General features: G+C 40.2%; 1 protein-coding gene across 1 annotated transcript in view; it reads right to left on the reverse strand.

The window, feature by feature from the left end:
- clvs2 (clavesin 2) overlaps nucleotides 1-8,163 on the reverse strand; it is a 39,929-nt gene extending 31,766 nt beyond the window's left edge. Inside the window, exons 1-2 of the mRNA XM_034130589.1 lie at nucleotides 7,169-8,163; nucleotides 4,329-4,503 (exon numbers count right to left, since the gene is read on the reverse strand). Of these exons, the coding sequence (XP_033986480.1) occupies nucleotides 4,329-4,503; nucleotides 7,169-7,557 (564 nt within the window). The 5' untranslated portion in view covers nucleotides 7,558-8,163. The remainder of the gene's footprint in view (nucleotides 1-4,328; nucleotides 4,504-7,168) is intronic.
- Between the last annotated feature and the right edge of the window lie 11,790 nt (nucleotides 8,164-19,953).

The raw sequence follows: 19,953 nt of genomic DNA on the forward strand, positions 1-19,953 counted from the left end.
ATAAGGGATGATACAGACAAAGATTTTACTCCGAGAGAAAAAATGCAACATATTTAATATATTAATTTGCAAGATCCATCCCATAATTGTTTTAAGAACCGCTCCTGATATATGGAAAGGGTAAATGGACTTTATGTTGATATAAAGAGCTTTGTCCATTCTTTACGACTCCATTCACACAACACAACTTTGCGGAAACATATTTTTGTATTCATGTATGTCTCAACTACTTCAATAAATTCAACTATATTTTAAATAATGCATTACCCACCCTAACATCTGTAGATTAAAATAGCAAACACAAATATCTGTACCTCCTTTGAATACGTGTTCCATCCAGAGGAACGTAGGGTTGAATGTAAAGCTGCTCTATCCTGGTGATTTTGTTAAAGTGTTTAATGCATTTTATTAGTCTCACTCTGCGCTCCCTTCTGTGTCCTGCAGGATGACGAGCTGCTCTGTGTGAACGATGACTGTGTGAACGATGACTCAGCTAATAGCAGCCATCAATAATTCAGACTCTAATCTGCGTCTGGAGGTCCGTCAGACGCCTTATATACCGACTCACCGATCACAGAAATGCACCGGTTTGTCTACAGTTTGTTCCCTCAGTCTGAGAAAAGATTTGTACCAACAAACCGACTCAACTCTGTGCCGAGGAGGCGGAGAAATTCAGTTCATAGAAAGAGCGATGGCTGAAATATCAGAGCATCCCGATTATATAGAAATATGATATTTATTAAAGTGATACTTCGACTTAAGAAGACAAATAAGAATACATTATTACACACTGATTTATGTTTAATTATGTTATTGAGATTGATTATTTAAAAAAAAAGGTTTTCTGTTCATTTTTCCACAAATATTAGAGCCATGGCCTGAATTTTCAAAATAAAAGTATACTGATTTCCTTGGAAAACACTTTTCTTCTCCTTACTTCCAATACAAATGAAGGTTTGACATTTTAACAATTGTACCAATTCTCTTAAAGGTCCCATGTCATGCTTTTCTGGTTATTACCCGTCCCCTTGTGTGCTACGAAGCTTTTTCTGCATGTAAACGGTCTGCAGAGTCACAAACCCTCAAAGTACACCCTGTAGCGAGTAAAACTCTAACACAGAAAAGACCTGTCTATGCTGCCCCAGAACGCCTCGTTGGACATTTCTCTTTTTCTTCCTGGGTACAGTACACGTGACCATACCCAAATGGACCCATTGGTCGCCGCGTTTCGGGGTGCGTCCATTCGCGATGTCTCGCTGTCTCGCAGACCCCACGCAGCAAGCAGGAAATGAACCCAGCTCACACTGTCCGCTCCTCACACTGTCCGCTCCTCACACTGTCCGCTCCTCACACTGTCCGCTCCTCACACTGTCCGCTCCTCACAGCAGCGAGCCGCGCAACGTCCCGCCAACACGGCACCCAGACCCCACGCAGCATTCTCATCTGTTTGTCATTACTGGTGTCATTTCCTGGTTGCTAACAAACGCCATTATAACACATAATCACTGATGTTCCGCTTTAACGGTGGTGGACTCATCAGAACAGAGTGGGCGAGCTGACCAATCAGAGCACAGTGGGCTCACAGGGAGGGGGGGGGGGGGTAGGAGCTCCAACAAGCCGTTTAGGACAGAGAGTGAATACACATACTATACAGAGATGCTGTATGAGAAACCAATGTGAGTTTGGAAAATTGCACAATGTAAATCTATTCTAGTAGACCTCAACAATGGAATTATGATCAGTGGAAATGGCCATGACATGGGACCTTTAAGCAAAGACCTCATTCCCCAAACTGATGCAAGCTTTTGATTTTCTTCCAACAAATGGAGTCAACTCTGTGCTCAGGAGTCAGACAAATACAATTTAAAGAAAGCGCAGAGGTTAGAAAGCATCCCGATTATATAGAAATATAATATTATAAAAACATGTTAATGGTACTTAAGAAGCCCCATTAGAAGAGAGGACACACTCTGATTTGTGGATGGTTATGTTGTCGTGATACATTATCTTTAAAAAAAAGTTATGTTTCTTTCTGATCAGGGTAACAACATATCAGTCATCGCCTGCATTTCAAAATAAAAGCACCGATTACTGTGGAAGTCCATCCTGATTCAACGAAAGGTTATACATAATTAAAAAATCCTTCATTTTTTAAATAAAGTCCTCAGTTTCCAGACATATTAGGTATTCAAAAAGTAACACGATTTGACATCCAGCTCCACTGTTTCCTCCCTTTTTTAAAACCATTATGTGTGATGGAGTTTAGCTTTTACAGAAACGCAGGATGTGAGTTTGATGTTCAATTCAAAGAGTGTTTCTCTGACAGCTCATCCTCCGTCAGATAATCTCTCAGACCTCGCTGCGGCTTACTCAACACTTCCTCCAGACACACCGACCGATGGAGCACGGCACAAATTGGCACACATCCGAAGATAGACACTACCTCTCAGGTTTGGCTGATAACCAGAGGACAACTCTCGTCCTGTAACTCATTTCTGTGATGACATTAGAGGTGTCCTTTCCGCTGACAGGACTAATGCCATTACATATCTTCATCGTGCTCAGACAAATCCAATGAACACCTTCACTTCTCATTTATTCTCTTCTCTACATGCCCCGGGAGGGAAACCTGGACTCATTACAGAGGAGAAACCTGAAGAACACCAAACTCACATCGACTAAAAAAAAAACTTTCTCTGCATCATCAAGTGCCAAACGAGCCGTGAATAAAACAAACACCAAGCAGTGTGGGACCAAAATGGAAATGTCATTATTCCCTCAAACCTCCTAACATCCCTAACAAAGTGGTTCACTTGTTTTTAAGTGGAATATGGTTTACGTTTGTTCTGTAAGTTAGAAGTTAGGTCAAGAAAGACTTAAGGTTTTGCTTTTCCACTTCACTGACAGGAAACACATGTCGTAGCTTTGGTGAGGACAAGACTGCAGATTTCTAGAGGATAATAATATGAACTATTACATTCTTAATATCAATGAATCTGTCAATTGATATTTCATTCAATTAGAAAGTTCTTCAGCCAATACATTTGTCAGAAAGCAGTAAAATAAAATCAGGCCATAGTGACGTCTTTTTGTTTTGTTTGACCAATAATCAAAAAACCCAAAGGCAACTTAATTTATACTTACATTTGCACTTAGAGTAAAACTCAAAGAAAGAGAAGCTGCACATTCTTAGATTTAAGAAGCTGGAAGAAGCAGGTATTTTACATTGTTGTTTGATAACATAGATATGCTTTATCAAAATTGTTCTGGATTCATTTTTAAGGAAGACTGATATAATCCATTTCTGTACTCGACTAATCCCTTCAACTGTATTGCTAAAAACAATAATGGGACATAAATAAAGCAAATGAGAAAAGAACATAACTTCAAATCACAAAGACTTTCCTGCATTATTAATATCATTAGGCTCCTTAGTCATGAAACGACTTTTCACATCTGCAAACCACAGCCTCATGCATGAGAGTTGCTCACCACACCACTAACCAAAGAGAACAAACACCACCATGCAGAGGTGGGAAGTAGTGGAGTACAAATACTTCGTTACTGTACTTAAGTACATGTTTCTGGTATCAGTACTTTACTCCACTACTTATTTTTCTGATTACTTTTTACTTTGACTTCTTACATTTTGAACCCAAATACCTGTACTTTCTACTTCTTACATTTTGAACCCAAATACCTGTACTTTCTACTTCTAACATGTTGAACACAAATACCTGTACTTTCTACTTCTTACATGTTGAACACAAATACCTGTACTTTCTACTTCTTACATGTTGAACACAAATACCTGTACTTTCTACTTCTTACATGTTGAACCCAAATACCTGTACTTTCTACTTCTTACATTTCCCAAACAGGCTGGTTCCTTTAGTTTGAATGTGTGCTTGGTGGCGTGATCATTATTATTTAGAGTCATTGCGTGCCTATTGATTTGAACACGATCCGTGTATCCATCATTTCCTGGTCTTCTCTAAAGAAGAGGGACCAATGAAAACGTTGTCATGTTGCCGTTGTTCAGCATGGAAACATTCATTAGCTAACAATGACATTATTGTTCTATTAATATAAAGGGAGGTCAGGTACTCTTTAAAACAGCTGCTAGTTATGGGTACTTTTTACTGAAGTACATTTCAAAGCCCATACCTTTACTTGAGTAAAGAAGTTTAGTCAGTACTTCTACTTTTACCAGAGTATTTTTAAACATGAGTATCTGTACTTCTACTTGAGTAAAGGATGTGTGTACTTGTTCCCTCTCTGCACCACACCACTAACCAAAGATAAACCACCACCATGACAGCTCCTACCTGCAGGCCCTCAATGGCGAGCCGCAGCATGCTGGGCGTCAGCTTGGACGCCTGCTTGAAGGTGAAGTTGCTCCAGTCGATGATGAGGATGAAGCCGTTCACCTGCAGCTCCGGGTCCTCGATCATCGACTCCAGCGACAGCAGGATGGCTCTCAGGATGTCCACAAAGGTGTACCTGAGGGAGGAGAGCAGCAGGGCTCGTTTATAAGGACAATATAAAGGCTCTGAAGCACAGACAAGTTATTAAAACTACCGTCACGGTTTTCAAAACTGATCGGGACAAGAGTCGGATTATAAAATATACGCTTTTTTTTGTAATGGTCTTCAACATGCAATTGTAGGAAATGTAATATGTGTATGAGGTAGATAATGATGTATGGTCTAGAAATGCACCAGCTCGCAGGCTAGCAGTTATACTTTATATACATTACATCACATTACATGTTACTTGTTAGACGCTTTTATCCAAAGCGACTTACATACTCAATACTGTGGACAATCCCCACAGGAGCAATTTGGGGTGAAGTGTCTCAGGGACACAACGACATGCTGACTGCAGTGGGGTTTGCCCCCCTGATCCGAACACCAACGCACAACCCACTGCGCCACACGCCTCTATACTGCATCATTAACAGAGTGAGAATAGAAATCTTGAATTTGTTAAACGTACTAATCGTGGAATATTATGTAATTTAAGGCAATGCAACATTGTTCTACATTGACAATACATTGTCTGCTGTCCTACTGTTCAAACAAACCTTTCTCAAAGCGTTCTCATTATTTAGTTGACATGTCTCGTGCAAGCTATTTAGAATAACATTTGTACCTAATTACAACTTTTTAAAAGTGTTTGCTTTCCGGCGCCCCCAGTGTAAATGACACCTATGCATGATGGTTTGGTTGTACTGCGTGGAGTCAGTAATAATCAACCTTACCTTAGCATTAGTTGTTATGCTCAACAAACTTCCAGAAACCTGAGGTCTTCACCAACGCTGAGTTCTTGTTTAGCACCTACCGTATTTACAATGTTGTTGTTAAACTATTCTGTATCTCTTTTATGCATGTTTTTCATGAATCTGTTGTTCCATGATGTTTATTTATTGTGCTCCTTTCTGTTGTCTTCTTAGTGTTAATGATGATGTAAAGCACTTTGAATTGCCTCTCTGTCTGAAAATGTGCTTTATAAATAAACGTACCGTACCTTATCAATATGTATGTATTTCTTCCCCACAGCCCGAGTTATTAAGATTAAAGGGTTGGGACGGAAAACAATCATTTACACTGATCAAAGCTTTATGAATAAGTCATATTATTGCGAATGCTGAAATGAAATGTATAATGTATAACCTAAAGTATCTATACATGCTGGTCTGAGACTCTTTCAGCTTCTTTCCAGTTTACATATTAAGACGATAGTGTTGCAGATTTGTGGCAACAGTAAGATGAAATCGTCCTTCTTGTTTTATCATAACAATGCCCCTGTGCACAAACTGCAATATCCATACAAGTAATGCATTTCATAAGTTTATTTTATATTCTGTTGTACTTTCCATATACAGCATTTATGGTAAGGTCTGTCAAGCCTGGAAGAAGGATGTCTCCTCTTGTTGCCCCCCCTTTTCTCCCCTATACAGTCAATGTTGGTAGTTTGTCATCATCTGAATGAATGCTCATAGAACGGTGGTGTCAAAAGTTGTTGGGCAAATATTGTTGGGTTATAATCGACTTGAATTTTCCTATTTTGGTTTGCAGAGCGCTGACCTTTATCCAACACCTCTGGGATGAATGTCCCGTTATTTTTCCACAACTGAATAAATCTCATTTAATGTTCCCATGTGTGTTTTGTGTGTGGGTGTGCACTGTCTTTCTAGAACTTATTAAAGAAGAAGAATGGGTTTGTTTGTTGGCGTTTTGTGATAAATGTTGTGGTGCTGAACGGACAGCTCCATTAACCATCCTGCACTTCTTTGGATTTTAAAACACTGCCCCCCCCCCCTCTCTGTGTTCCTCTTTATATCTCAGATCAGATAACTTACACTCAGTCTCTTTATCAATAGTGGAATAAGTATTCAGATCCTGAGTAAAAGTACCAATACATAATGTCAAAATACACTTGAAGTAAAAGTCCTGCTTTAGTTAAGTAAGTATAACAAGTACTCACTCTGCCTCCAAATGGGCATAATTACATTTATTTTGTTGTTACTTTCGTAGACACAGGTATTTTTGCACAAATGATTCACCACTTTCTTAACTTTTTATAATATATTTCATTATTTTACCTTTTTTTATTTACCTTCAGCAGTGGTTCAATCTTTATATCTTAAGTTAATCACGTTTCCTTAATGCTAAATATGAATCCGAAAAGTAACTAGTGCTTTAAAGTATCTGCAGTGGAGGTTTAAAGTAGCATACATGTAAATACTCGTGAAAAATACAAGTATAAGACTGTTAAACACCTGCACTTTTGAAAGAACATCCATAACATTAATCTGTTTGCAACTTATATATCAATATTCCAATTACTTGTAGACTATTCTGCACAATTTCTACTATAGTCCATTTTATTTGTATTGACTTGCACATTTATCTGTTTCATTGTGTTGCTCTGTTAGAGGAGCCTGTGACCAAAGATTGCCATTGTCCACTACACTGTAGCTAATGTATGCACACATGACAATAAAAGCCTTGCATCTTGAAAAAATACGTTAACGTTTAACGATCGTTTTAAAAGTCAAAAATACTAAACATGTCGAGAATTGTACCCACTACTTCCAACCTCTGATCATGATGAAATGTCTTTAAAGTACCGCAAGAAATATCTGACAAATGTACTTTCTTACCTGCTCTGGTCCCAGTTGGCAGCGAACAGAACCAGAATCTTCCTCCCGTACCGGTCCAGGTTGGACAGCACCCCGGGGAACCCGTCCTTCAGGGCCTGCTTGATGCCCGGATCTGTCGCCTTCAGGTTCTTGAACATGTCCAGGTTCTGCTGCCGGTACTCGAAGTACTGAGCCAGCAGCCGAAACGCCTCGAAGTGGTTGAATTTCCTGGCGCGGAGGAACCTGAGGATGAACGCGTCGTCCGTCCGGAGGAACCCGATGTCTGGCCGGGTGATGATCATGTCCCGGACCTCCTGGATGTCCTGGTGGAGGGTCTCCGGGTTCTCCTTCAACTCCACCTTCGCCTTCTCCAGGGTCTCCGCAGAGAGGCCAGCCTGTAAGTGAGTCATCTTTGTGGCAACAGCTGGGTGAAACACCAGAATAAAAAAGCAGCAACAGTTTCCTTCTTCTTCTCCTTCTTCTTCTTCTTCTTTCTGGCTTCAGATGGAGGCCTGCTGCTCTGTAATCCACCCTGAACTCATATGATGCATTCTCACTTTTACGCACAGGGATTTTTTGTATTCCACCTTTTCCAAAGATCTGTATTGTTTTGATCCAGCATGCATATCATGACTCCTGCAGCTTCAGGCGGAGCATCCGACCTGCTGATCGGGGCGGCCTGATCTCACACCGCCCTCCTCCTCCATCACTCTGTCTCTCTATGTCTCTCTGTGGCAAAATGACGACGACAGCATCACCGTCTCCACCGGCGTCGCTCGCGGCGGCCAGGAAATGCGGCACCAGCCTGTTAAATCACCTGCTAAATGTCCACCATGCAGTCTGAGATCACCGACACCACCATGCCTCCGCCTTCATCTCCATCTCCATCCGCCGACTGATGCTGATGCTCCGAAACCGTCAAAAAATGATCTGCTTCTCTCCGCGTCTCCCCAGCAACATGCACAATGTATAGGTGTGATTTCAGATTAAAAACCACCGGGATTTTTTTTTTTTGCATCCAGCAGCACAGGTGTCCCGCGAGGTTTAGCCACCGGTTTCTGGTTTTTTTTGAAAAAAAAAAGAGAGAGGTGGGGTGGAGTCAAATGGGTGGAGGCGGGAGGGAGGGGGGGATTACCGTCTCCAGTCCGCCGTCTGCTCGCAGGGAAAGTGACTGACAACAAGGGAGGGGGGGAAGGGAGGGAGGAAGAGGAGGAGGAGGAGGAGGGGGTGTGTAAAGAGATGAAAAGGCAACAGATACGGAGGAAGGGTTGCAGGAAGAGAGGGTGAGGTGCTGGATAGATGGAGCTAAAAAAAGAAGAAAGTGGAGGAAGGATGCTGAAAAGAGGATAGACAGATGTGAAGAAGAGGAGGGGGTTTAAGATGAAGGGTGGAGGGATGAAGATGGGGGAGGAATGGATGCCTGAGGCTAAATAAGGGGCCTCAATTTCACCCTTTTCCTTCATCCATTCTCCCTTAAAGGGACCATATGTTCGCAGGTTTTTAAGCTTTTAAATCATGCACACATTTTTGAATGACCTTTTTAAACGGTATGCATTGGTGGATTGTGTGAAAATGGGCCCCTGGGCATCAACATGCAAAAGGCCTCTCACCACCTCTACTTCATAAGAGCAATACACTTTATTTTGTTGTTGATGTCGTGAGTCTCTTTATGGTTTTTTTCTTTCTCTTTCTGCTTCTTTGAGGTCATTATGAGTCTCTTCCTTGTTGGTACGCGTCTCTCCCAAAGTGGCATTTGAAGGTGAACTTCAGACACTTTAGGGCCCTGTTCATCTTCTCTTGAGGCTTCTTGAGTTGTCCTTTTATTGTTGGATTAAGGTGTTTTTGTAGTCTGATATTTCTTCAGTAAGTAAGGGAATATGGACATAATGAAGACATCCTTTACTCTTAATTAGAACATATATGATCTGTAATTGACTGTCGGAACATTACAACAGATTTGAAGGTCAAAAGACATTTAGATTAAAACATATTTTAGATGTGTGGGATTTAAGAAGCACTATAATGCTCATTTTAATTTCAGTATCTAGTGTCTCTACTTTAAAGAGTCCTCTCCTGCTGATGTTCAGTATGTAGTGTCTTTACTTTAAAGAGTCCTCTCCTGCTGATGTTCAGGTGTATATCAGTATGTAGTGTCTCTACTTTAAAGAGTCCTCTCCTGCTGATGTTCAGGTGTATATCAGTATGTAGTGTCTCTACTTTAAAGAGTCCTCTCCTGCTGATGTTCAGGTGTATATCAGTATGTAGTGTCTCTACTTTAAAGAGTCCTCTCCTGCTGATGTTCAGGTGTATATCAGTATGTAGTGTCTCTACTTTAAAGAGTCCCGCCCCTTAGCCTATCACCTATGTAATGTGTTGGAGCGCTAGCCAATAGAAGCGAGTGTTTCATAGTGATGTCACTACTTTTACAGAAGTAAACAAAGGAGTCCAATGGAGGCGAACACAGGGATTTTAGCCTTTGCAGACCATTCACATGCATTAAAACCTATAGAACACAGTGAAAACCAAAGAAAGCATAGTAGGGCCTCTTTACTTGTGCTTAGTTTTCTTTATTAGTCATATCTCTTTTGTTCTTTAACAGATATTAAATGTACACATTTAACAGCCTCATTAACCTGAATGTGTCTCTTGCAGACAAGATTTGGCTTTTTGTCTTTCATCTTTTTAGCACATGCTCTTAGGGTCAATGTTCAATGGTCAAGTCTATGTTTTTGCTTGGTTTCAAAGTCTTCCTCTGGGTGGAGACGGGGGGACAAAGTAACAAAAGACATGTTGGAGGGATGTGGTGAAAGAGGAGGTGGGAGTATATCTGCAGAGACGGACCCTCACCCTGAGTTAACTGAGTGAGATCATAATTCTTACAACAAAACGGTGCAACACTTACTCTGAGGATTTATTACAGGCAGTCAGATAAAGTGCAGCTACATGGATGAATGGGTGGAGGCGGGTGGGGGGGGGGGGGGACAGACAGCTGCACTTAAACATGCTGAATTAATTTCCTTTGTCCACGCCTCCTCTTATCTCCCTGCAGCTTCACTGGGTCTGTGTGCATTCACTGCAGTTTCATTCATCAATACAGTCCAACTGGAAACACAAATATTCATTATTTTATAAAAGTACCAAAAAAAATGGAGAAATATTTCCTGCATAGACTCTTAATGCTTTATTAACTTTTATTTAGTTACTGCTGAAACCTTTTCTACTTTGTTTTTATTTCAAGATAAATCATGTTGTCCATACATTTTTCTTATAAAATCACCATTATAATTAAAGGGGACCTATCATGCAAAATGTACTTTTTGATGTCTTTTATACATAAACATGTGTCCCCGGTGTGTCAGGGAACTCACGCAGCGTCAGAAAATAAAACCCTCTCTCTTTTCCTCCGTACCCAAATCTCTAAAAACGGGGCTACAACGGAGCTGATCCAGATTTGCGTCCGATATGACGTAATATCTGAAAAGTGGACCCACGGCCCAATCAGAAACGTTGCTATCAGAAACAATGCCCGACTGTTTTGAACGTAATATGGTCGGTGTTTACATTAGCATCGCTAACACTCAGAGCTAACCTGTACTGGAGAGCATGTGTGTGAAGAAGCAGGAAATAAAAAGGAACTCACCTTGTGGTATAACCGGCAAGAGAGAAAGCCTTTGAGCTCCATACTGTTTCAGAAACAATCCTTGATAATCCATGATATGGCGTTTCATCACCGCAGTATTTAGTTTAGACGGTAGCTGCCGGGTCCCGCATGAGCTCAGCCCCCTACTTTTTTATTTTTATCAATTCTTATTTTTTTTAAGCTTTATACCCAAATCAGCACTTTTGAAACAGGAAGTGAAATAGAGGGATATGAGGCATGGCTAGAATGGTTGATCTGTTTGGTATTTTGAGCAAACACATCTAGGCTGGGTATTATATTTTTAAAGTTGTTTTAAATACTAAAACATGTTCAATATTACAAATAAAGCCACCCATTCACTTTGTGTCTGTTGCTTTGTCAGAGGGGGTGGGGTATGGGGCGAATCCTGAATAAAAGGGGGAGTAACAGGGTCCCAGGGGAGATTTGAGAGGGGGGGGGTCACATGAATTGCCCTCAGCTCTGATGGGCTTCAGTATGCAGGGAATAAATAAATGGTGGACCTGCAGCTGTCATCTTCTGCAGAGCGTCTCTGATTTATTCTCTGAGGGCTGAAGACTGATTAAGTCAGAGTCAGAGGATCTAAAGAGGCTCTGCTGATTCTGCAGCTCAACAACAACTGACCTGTTTCTCCAACATGTGGAATAAATGTTTGAGAGAAAAGGCCTCCATGTACTGCTATAGCTACATTACTCTTATACATGATCAGAGGTGGGAAGTAGTGGAGTACAAATACTTTGTTACTGTATGTTACGTGCCTCAGTTGGTGCTTGTGTGTGCATTTGTGTGTGTCTCTCTCTCCCTGATTGTCCCCAGGTGCAGCCTCTCCCCCAGGTGCTCCCAATCCCCAATCAGGGCCTCCATATAGGACCTGAGGAAGGCTGCAGTCGCTCTCTCCTTCTCCTCTGGCTGCATGTGTGCAGCATGTCTCTGTCTCTGTGTGAGGCCTGTGTTTTTGTGTAGTGTTAGGAGATGTGCTCCAGTTTGTTCATGTATGGTGTGTTTTGGTTTGCTTTGCAAGTTGGCTGGTGAGCCCTTTTTTTATCCATTAAAACCTCACTTTGTGGCTTTATAGCTCAGTTTCCTCTCCTTTTTTCTCTCTCCCGGTTATTTCATATGTTGTTACTTCCCTCTGGTTCCCCTAGCCCAGTAGGGAACGTAACACTGTACATTTCTCTGGTATCAGTACTTTACTCCACTACTTATTTTTCTGACGACTTCTTACTTTGACTTCTTACATGTTGAACACAAATACCTGTACTTTCTACTTCTTACATTTTCAACCCACATACCTGTACTTTCTACTTCTTACATTTTGAACACAAATACCTGTACTTTCTACTTCTTACATTTTGAACACAAATACCTGTACTTTCTACTTCTTACATTTTGAACACAAATACCTGTACTTTCTACTTCTTACATTTTGAACACAAATACCTGTACTTTCTACTTCTTACATGTTGAACACAAATACCTGTACTTTCTACTTCTCACATTTTCCAAACAGGCTGGTTCCTTTAGTTTGAATGTGTGTTTGGTGGCGTGATCATTATTATTTAGAGTCATTGCGTGCCTATTGATTTGAACACGATCCGTGTATCCATCATTTCCTGGTCTTCTCTAAAGAAGAGGGACCAATGAAAACGTTGTCATGTTGCCGTTGTTCAGCATGGAAACATTCATTAGCTAACAATGACATTATTGTTCTATTAATATAAAGGGAGGTCAGGTACTCTTTAAAACAGCTGCTAGTTATGGGTACTTTTTACTTAAGTACATTTCAAAGCCCTCTTTACTTTTACTTGAGTAAAGATGTTTAGTCAATACTTCTACTTTCACCAGAGTATCTTTAAACACGAGTATCTGTACTTCTACTTGAGTAAAGGATGTGTACTTTTGCCCTCTCTGGATAATATGCAGACACGTCTCTGCAGAGAAAGAACCAAAACCTGAACCTGACCTTCTTCCACTCTGAAGGTCTGTGACGCCCTCTGTTGGTCAACGTGGTGTTCATGCAGTTTACTTCCTAAATCTGTCGAGACGGCAACACAGATTCAAGGTTCAAGGTTCAAGGCTTTTATTGTAATGTGTGCATAGCTACAGTTTAGTTATGACAATGAAAATCTGAGGTCACAGGCTCCTCCAACAGTGCAACACAATAAAACAGATAATAGTGCAAGTAAATCAAATAAAATAGAATATAATAGAAATTGTGCAGAATAGTCTATACAAGTAATTGTAATATTGATATATATACGTTGCAAACAGATGAATGTTATGGATGTTCTTTCAAAAGTTCAGGTGTTTAACAGTCTTATGATGAGATCTTATGATGATATTTAGTTAGGTTTGTTTGCACATATACACATATATAAAGAGAGACAGAGAGACAGTGAAAGAAAAACGTTGTGCAGGAGCAGAGGTGGAAGAAGTACTCAGATCATGTACTTGAGTAAAAGTAGAAGTACCAGAGTGTAGGAATACTCTGTTACAATGGAACGTCCTGCATTCAAAATGTTACTCAAGTAACACTTGTGGAGGAACAGCAGATGGCAGCGGTGATGCATTCAAGAAACAACACAGTCGTAAAATCTCGCCTGTTATTTCACCCAAATAACACTCAGCATATGGTGGAACATGTTATCAATGCAGAAGATTAAGTCAGCTCAATGCTATAGAGAGCCAAAGTTGCATTTTGAATAATCTTTTAGTAATGTCTTTATGTAAACATGTGACTGACAACAGAGATATTGGACTATAGGACTGTTTAAAAGCTGATTCATGGTTTCATAACACCTTACTGGGATGGCTCTGGGTTGAACACTTAATAAAATGAGGGTCAAATCTAATTCAAACATCTTCTTAACTATTTTGTTATTACATAGGGAAATGTAGGTGTTAAAACAGCAACAGGGATAAGAGTGAAACACAGGATAGGACCGATAAAAAGTTCACACAGGACTTATAAGAGTAATAAATAAGGATGAAACAGTATTTATCAAAATACCAACAGGTTGAAACTGTTTATACGAGTAGAAGTATGAATAATTATAGCTATTGTAAGTATATCTAAATGTCTATGTGCATACACTATATACATTATAAGGCTTAAGTACCAGCAGTGCAGGTTGTATTTCATATTTATTTATGCATGCTTCTTAGTTAACATTAAGCTGTCTTTGGCTCTTTTCTGCTGTAACAATGTACATTTCCCCTCTGTGGGACGGACAAAGGGATTCTGATTCTGATTCTGATTCTGATTCTGGTTCTGGTTCTGATACCCTGTCATTTAAATAAAAAGAGGATTTAGAGAGTGAGGAAAAGGTATGAAGAGTTTCTGCAGAGTTTCAGGGTCAGAGCGGATCAGGTGGAATAAAAGGGGGAAAGCTATAGGGTTAGTGTTGGAAGAAGTACTCAGATCCTTTACCTAAATTAAGTACAAATACTTTGGTAATAAAACACTCCACCACAAGTCCTGATTTCAAAATGTTCCGATAACAATAAGGGCAAAAATATCATTAAGTATCCCTAAAGCTCAAAACACATCATGTTTGCTTAGTTTGTTAAAAATGTCAAGTGTAAAAACTTTATTTTGCATTTCATGGGAGGTTTTGTTGAATATTTGGGTCTAGATTGCAAGAAGATACTTATCGAAAACACAAAATGCCCCCAAAATGGTGAAAGTGTGGACATTATGGCAAAACATTATAGAAAAAGTTTAGAACGGATTCCCAGAAAACAGATTTGGAATTCATTTAGCTGGTGAAACTACTTTCCTCTATAAGATGTAACCTCCTGATGGAGTAACATTCACGTCTGTTATCAGCAATACATGTCCTTACACTCTGTATTTCATTCATTTAGATACATATAGTTACTGTGAGTCTCTGCAGAGCTTTCAGGGGTTCACAGGGTCAGTACAGTGCTGATGAGGTGGAATAAAAGGGGTCTGCACCCCTACAGCGATCAAAGACAACACGCCCCGCCCTCCCCCCCTCTTCCTGTACGGACCTCTTTGAGGACAAACCCACTGACCCTGCAGACCAAAGGGGGTTTTGGGGGGAGAAGGGGGGATGTCTGGGGGATCCTGAGTGAGGGAAGGAAGGGAGGAAAGGAGTTGATTCTCTGTCTGTTACTGTAGATGAAAATAAGGAGCCCCTCCCCACGCCCCTCTGAGAGAGATTTGGTTACAAAGAACTCAATGGTGCTCTAGGAGGAGATTCAGGTGATAAGGGGGGGGGGGGGGGGGGGGTTACCTTGGTTGGTGATTGGCTAATGGTTACACAAGACAAAACATCGTTATGACATCATAAAGTGGCCAAAATCTGATCAGCTCATTTTCAGACAGGTTTTTATAAAAATGGATCAGGACAAAAAGAGAGAGAATCTTTGTTCCTGAAACTTTCAGAGTCTCTTTACACAGAGGGGACACATGTTGATGAAGAAGAGACATGAAGAAGAGGGGACACATGTTGATGAAGAAGAGACATGAAGAAGAGGGGACACATGTTGATGTAGAAGAGACATGAAGAAGAGGGGACACATGTTGATGTAGAAGAGACATGAAGAAGACGGGACACATGTTGATGTAGAAGAGACATGAAGAAGAGGGGACACATGTTGATGTAGAAGAGACATGAAGAAGAGGGGACACATGTTGATGTAGAAGAGACATGAAGAAGAGGGGACACATGTTGATGTAGAAGAGACATGAAGAAGAGGGGACACATGTTGATGTAGAAGAGACATGAAGAAGAGGGGACACATGTTGATGTAGAAGAGACATGAAGAAGAGGGGACACATGTTGATGTAGAAGAGACATGAAGAAGAGGGGACACATGTTGATGAAGAAGAGACATGAAGAAGAGGGGACACATGTTGATGTAGAAGAGACATGAAGAAGAGGGGACACATGTTGATGGAGAAGAGACATGAAGAAGAGGGGACACATGTTGATGTAGAAGAGACATGAAGAAGAGGGGACACATGTTGATGTAGAAGAGACATGAAGAAGAGGGGACACATGTTGATGAAGAAGAGACATGAAGAAGAGGGGACACATGTTGATGAAGAAGAGACATGAAGAAGAGGGGACACATGTTGATGAAGAAGAGACATGAAGAAGAGGGGACACATGTTGATGAAGAAGAGACATGAAAAAGTGGGGACACATGTTGATGTAGAAGAGACATGAAGAAGAGGGGACACATGTTGATGAAGAAGAGACATGAAGAAGAGGGGACACATGTTGATGAAGAAGAGACATGAAGAAGAGGGGACACATGTTGATGAAGAAGAGACATGAAAAAGTGGGGACACATGTTGATGTAGAAGAGACATGAAGAAGAGGGGACACATGTTGATGAAGAAGAGACATGAAGAAGAGGGGACACATGTTGATGAAGAAGAGACATGAAAAAGTGGGGACACATGTTGATGTAGAAGAGACATGAAGAAGAGGGGACACATGTTGATGAAGAAGAGACATGAAGAAGAGGGGACACATGTTGATGAAGAAGAGACATGAAAAAGTGGGGACACATGTTGATGTAGAAGAGACATGAAGAAGAGGGGACACATGTTGATGAAGAAGAGACATGAAGAAGAGGGGACACATGTTGATGAAGAAGAGACATGAAAAAGTGGGGACACATGTTGATGAAGAAGAGACATGAAGAAGAGGGGACACATGTTGATGAAGAAGAGACATGAAGAAGAGGGGACACATGTTGATGAAGAAGAGACATGAAAAAGTGGGGACACATGTTGATGAAGAAGAGACATGAAGAAGAGGGGACACATGTTGATGTAGAAGAGACATGAAGAAGTGGATTTTGCTAATAGGTGACCTTTAAAACAACCTCAGTTCACCAAAGTGCTGTACAGGGAATCAAAACAAAAAAAAATAACACAATGGCAGTAAAATAATAAAACAATGAAAAAAAGCACAATAACTAGAAAAAAATAAAAACACATACAAATGTCAAAATGTTATGTTCAACTAGTATTACAAGCCAGTGCAAAGAGGTGAATTTGTAATTAATTAAACCATCCCTGAAGCTCATTAAAAGACATCATGTTTGCTTAGTTTGTTCAAAATATTAAGTGTAAATACTTAATTCTGCATTTCATGGGAGGTTTTGTTTCATTTTTGGGTCTGAAAAACTAACAAAGATTGCAAGAAGTTACTTATCAAAACATAAATGCCCCAAAAATGGTGAAAGTGTGGACATTATATCAAAACATTATAGAAAAAGTTTAAAAAAAGGGTCGTATTTAAAGAAGAAGATTGAGGTAAAAAGCTCCAGAAAAAGCTAGAAAACAGACATTAAAATAATTTAGCTGGATCAAAATATTATCCTCTATAAGATTGAAGCTCCTGATGGAGTAAAATGCACACTTTATCAGCAATACATGTCCTCACACACTATATTTCATTTCTTTAGATACTTTCTCCTCTCCATTATTGTTCCTAACACTGTTACTCACGCAAAGGCACATTCCATCATACTGTAGTACAATGACACACCTTTTTCTTTTTCCCCCAATGGCGGCCATCTTTTGTGCCCATTCATAAATGTATCACCGGCACAACAATCAGCGCTTTGTGTTCTCGTACAATAGCTCTACTCCAGTGGGAAGTGTACCAACTCCCGTGTCTGGGTGAGATTTTAATTGGGAGTGGAGACCAGTTGGGACGTCAAAAGCTGGCCTCCGTCCAACTCGTCCATACGGAAACACACACATACTAACACACACACACACACACGGGCACACTACCAGGTTTTTTTTTGTACATTCCTAGACAGCAGCTCTCTGAAAAGGGTTGTAAAAGTTATTTTTTCAAAGGTTTAAAGAGGCCCTAATATGCTTTTTTGGATTTGCCGTTTCCTGTAGTGTTTTATACAGGTTTGTGTGCATGTAAATGGTGTGAAAAGGCTAAATCCCAAAGTTCCAGAACCTAGTGACATCACTGTGTAACACTCACGCTTCTATTGGCTAGCGCTCCAACACATTGTACGTAAGGGGCGGGACCTCTCTAAGCGGTTGACAAATCACAACAGAGCCGGCCAGCTAACCAATCAGAGCAGACTGAGCTCTGGTTTCAAAACCTTTAATTTTCTTATTTCTAAAGTAATCTTTTTATTATCAGAATCACACTTTTTCTATCTTAGAAAAAAAATCCTGCTTCTTAAAACAATAGAGTGGTGCAGTGACGCGTCCTAAAACCCTTTCGAATCATAAATAGATTTTTTTTAAATTATAAAAGTAGGGTAGACATGTGGAGATTATCCGACTGAACCAAACGTGATCAGTCTCTTAAATGTGTCTCAAGTTAACCACAGACCTTATTTCCAGCTATTTTCTAAACTCCTATGGAGAAACTGCATTGCTTTTTTGTCGATGGAAGCTTACTGTACTTCCAGGTTTTAGGACGCGTCACTGCTGCACTCTATTAGCCACGTTTTTAAAGATCTATTGAGCTGACAACCTTTAAGATAATGAACTTACATCTTTGCATCTACTCAGAACCAAGACTTTTCCTTTTGGGTGGTGTTTACTTATTTTATAGACAGTGACTACATTCATGGCAAAACAGGCAGAAATGTCATGCATTTAGCATAGAAGATTATTAGTATTTTAGTGATTGCACCAGGTTCAACAACATTAAAAAGCAATACTGAATGTATAGAAAAATTACACTTCATGTAAAAAAGAAAGTTAACAGTTAAATATGTTCATAAAGAAATACAGGAATTAATATTTGTCGAATTGTAGTGTGGTTCATACTAGATCTAAGTCATTAGCTGCCATTAGGATTACATTATAACTCTTAAACTACAGGAATTAATCAAAATACATCAAAGAATTTCGAATTTCTAAGCTTTTTATTTACAGAATCACATTTGTACTCCTTTTCTTTCATCCTGCTTTATTTCCTCGCCCTAAATTTGCATTTTTTGGGGGGTGGATGCTGTCCCCCATTGCCCCACCACCCTTATAGGTGAAGTAATGGTCTGTGTGGAATCTGATTGGCTGCCGAGGAACTGCCTATGATGGGCCGAGCTACAAGAGGCTTAGAGCGGACCCCCGCTAGTGTACACGTACACACACACACACACACACACACACACACACACACACACACACACACACACACACACACACACACACACACACACACACACACACACACACACACACACACACACACACACACACACACACACACACACACACACACACACTGCTGTCTCCACTGACTGATGAAGGAGTCCATTCATGTCCGCTGACAAATTACTACTGAAGCATGAGACTAAAGAGACCCCCCCCCCTCCCCCCCCCCCCTCTCTGTCTCTCTCTCCATTATTGCCTGTGTGAGATTTGGGTGTGAGAGAATATCACACGGGACGCCCGACGCTATGAAAGGAGCTTTATGTTATTATCCGCTCTGATTAAATGCAGATAAATGGAGATTAGGTTGTGTTATTAATGTAAAATGCATGGTTGATGCAGCTAGTGTAAAGCAAGGGGGGAGGAACAGTAAACTTACAGTAGAGAAGTGACAACAAGCTTTAAAACAATACAAAGAACTGGTAAATTATATAGATTGGAGTGAAATTAAATAACAGAAATAGTTTTATGATGCATGCATATGTCGTGTCTTTGCAAAAAAGTTATTCAGCAATATAAATAAGGGCCGAAAGTATTACAAATAGTGCAAGAATGGCCACATTTCTCAGTTTATTTGACTTTTTTCCGTCTACTTTTCCAATATACAGCAGGTTAGGCTGTTTCTTTGTTTTACTAAAATCTTTAAATGAGATCAGCTGCACTGGGATTAGCAGGAAATGCTGACACATGATGCAAAGTGGGGAGGGGGTTGCTTTAAATGAAAACAGTTGAATGTCCCATTTAGAGAAGATTAGCTAAATGAGTCTGAATACTTCCCCTGATGTCCAATTGATGTTGTAATTGAACATGTTGACTGGTATCTGTCATAAAAAAGCATCTATCATATCATTCATGTATTTCTTTCGAAAACTAGACATATATTAGAATGAAATGCATGTATTGTGTTTATGTTGCTAGACGAATGCTATGAAGACTTGTTGCTACGTGCAAGAAGGATGATGCTAAAAG

Source organism: Trematomus bernacchii, unplaced genomic scaffold (genome assembly GCF_902827165.1).
Source record: "Trematomus bernacchii unplaced genomic scaffold, fTreBer1.1, whole genome shotgun sequence".
NCBI lineage: Eukaryota > Metazoa > Chordata > Actinopteri > Perciformes > Nototheniidae > Trematomus > Trematomus bernacchii.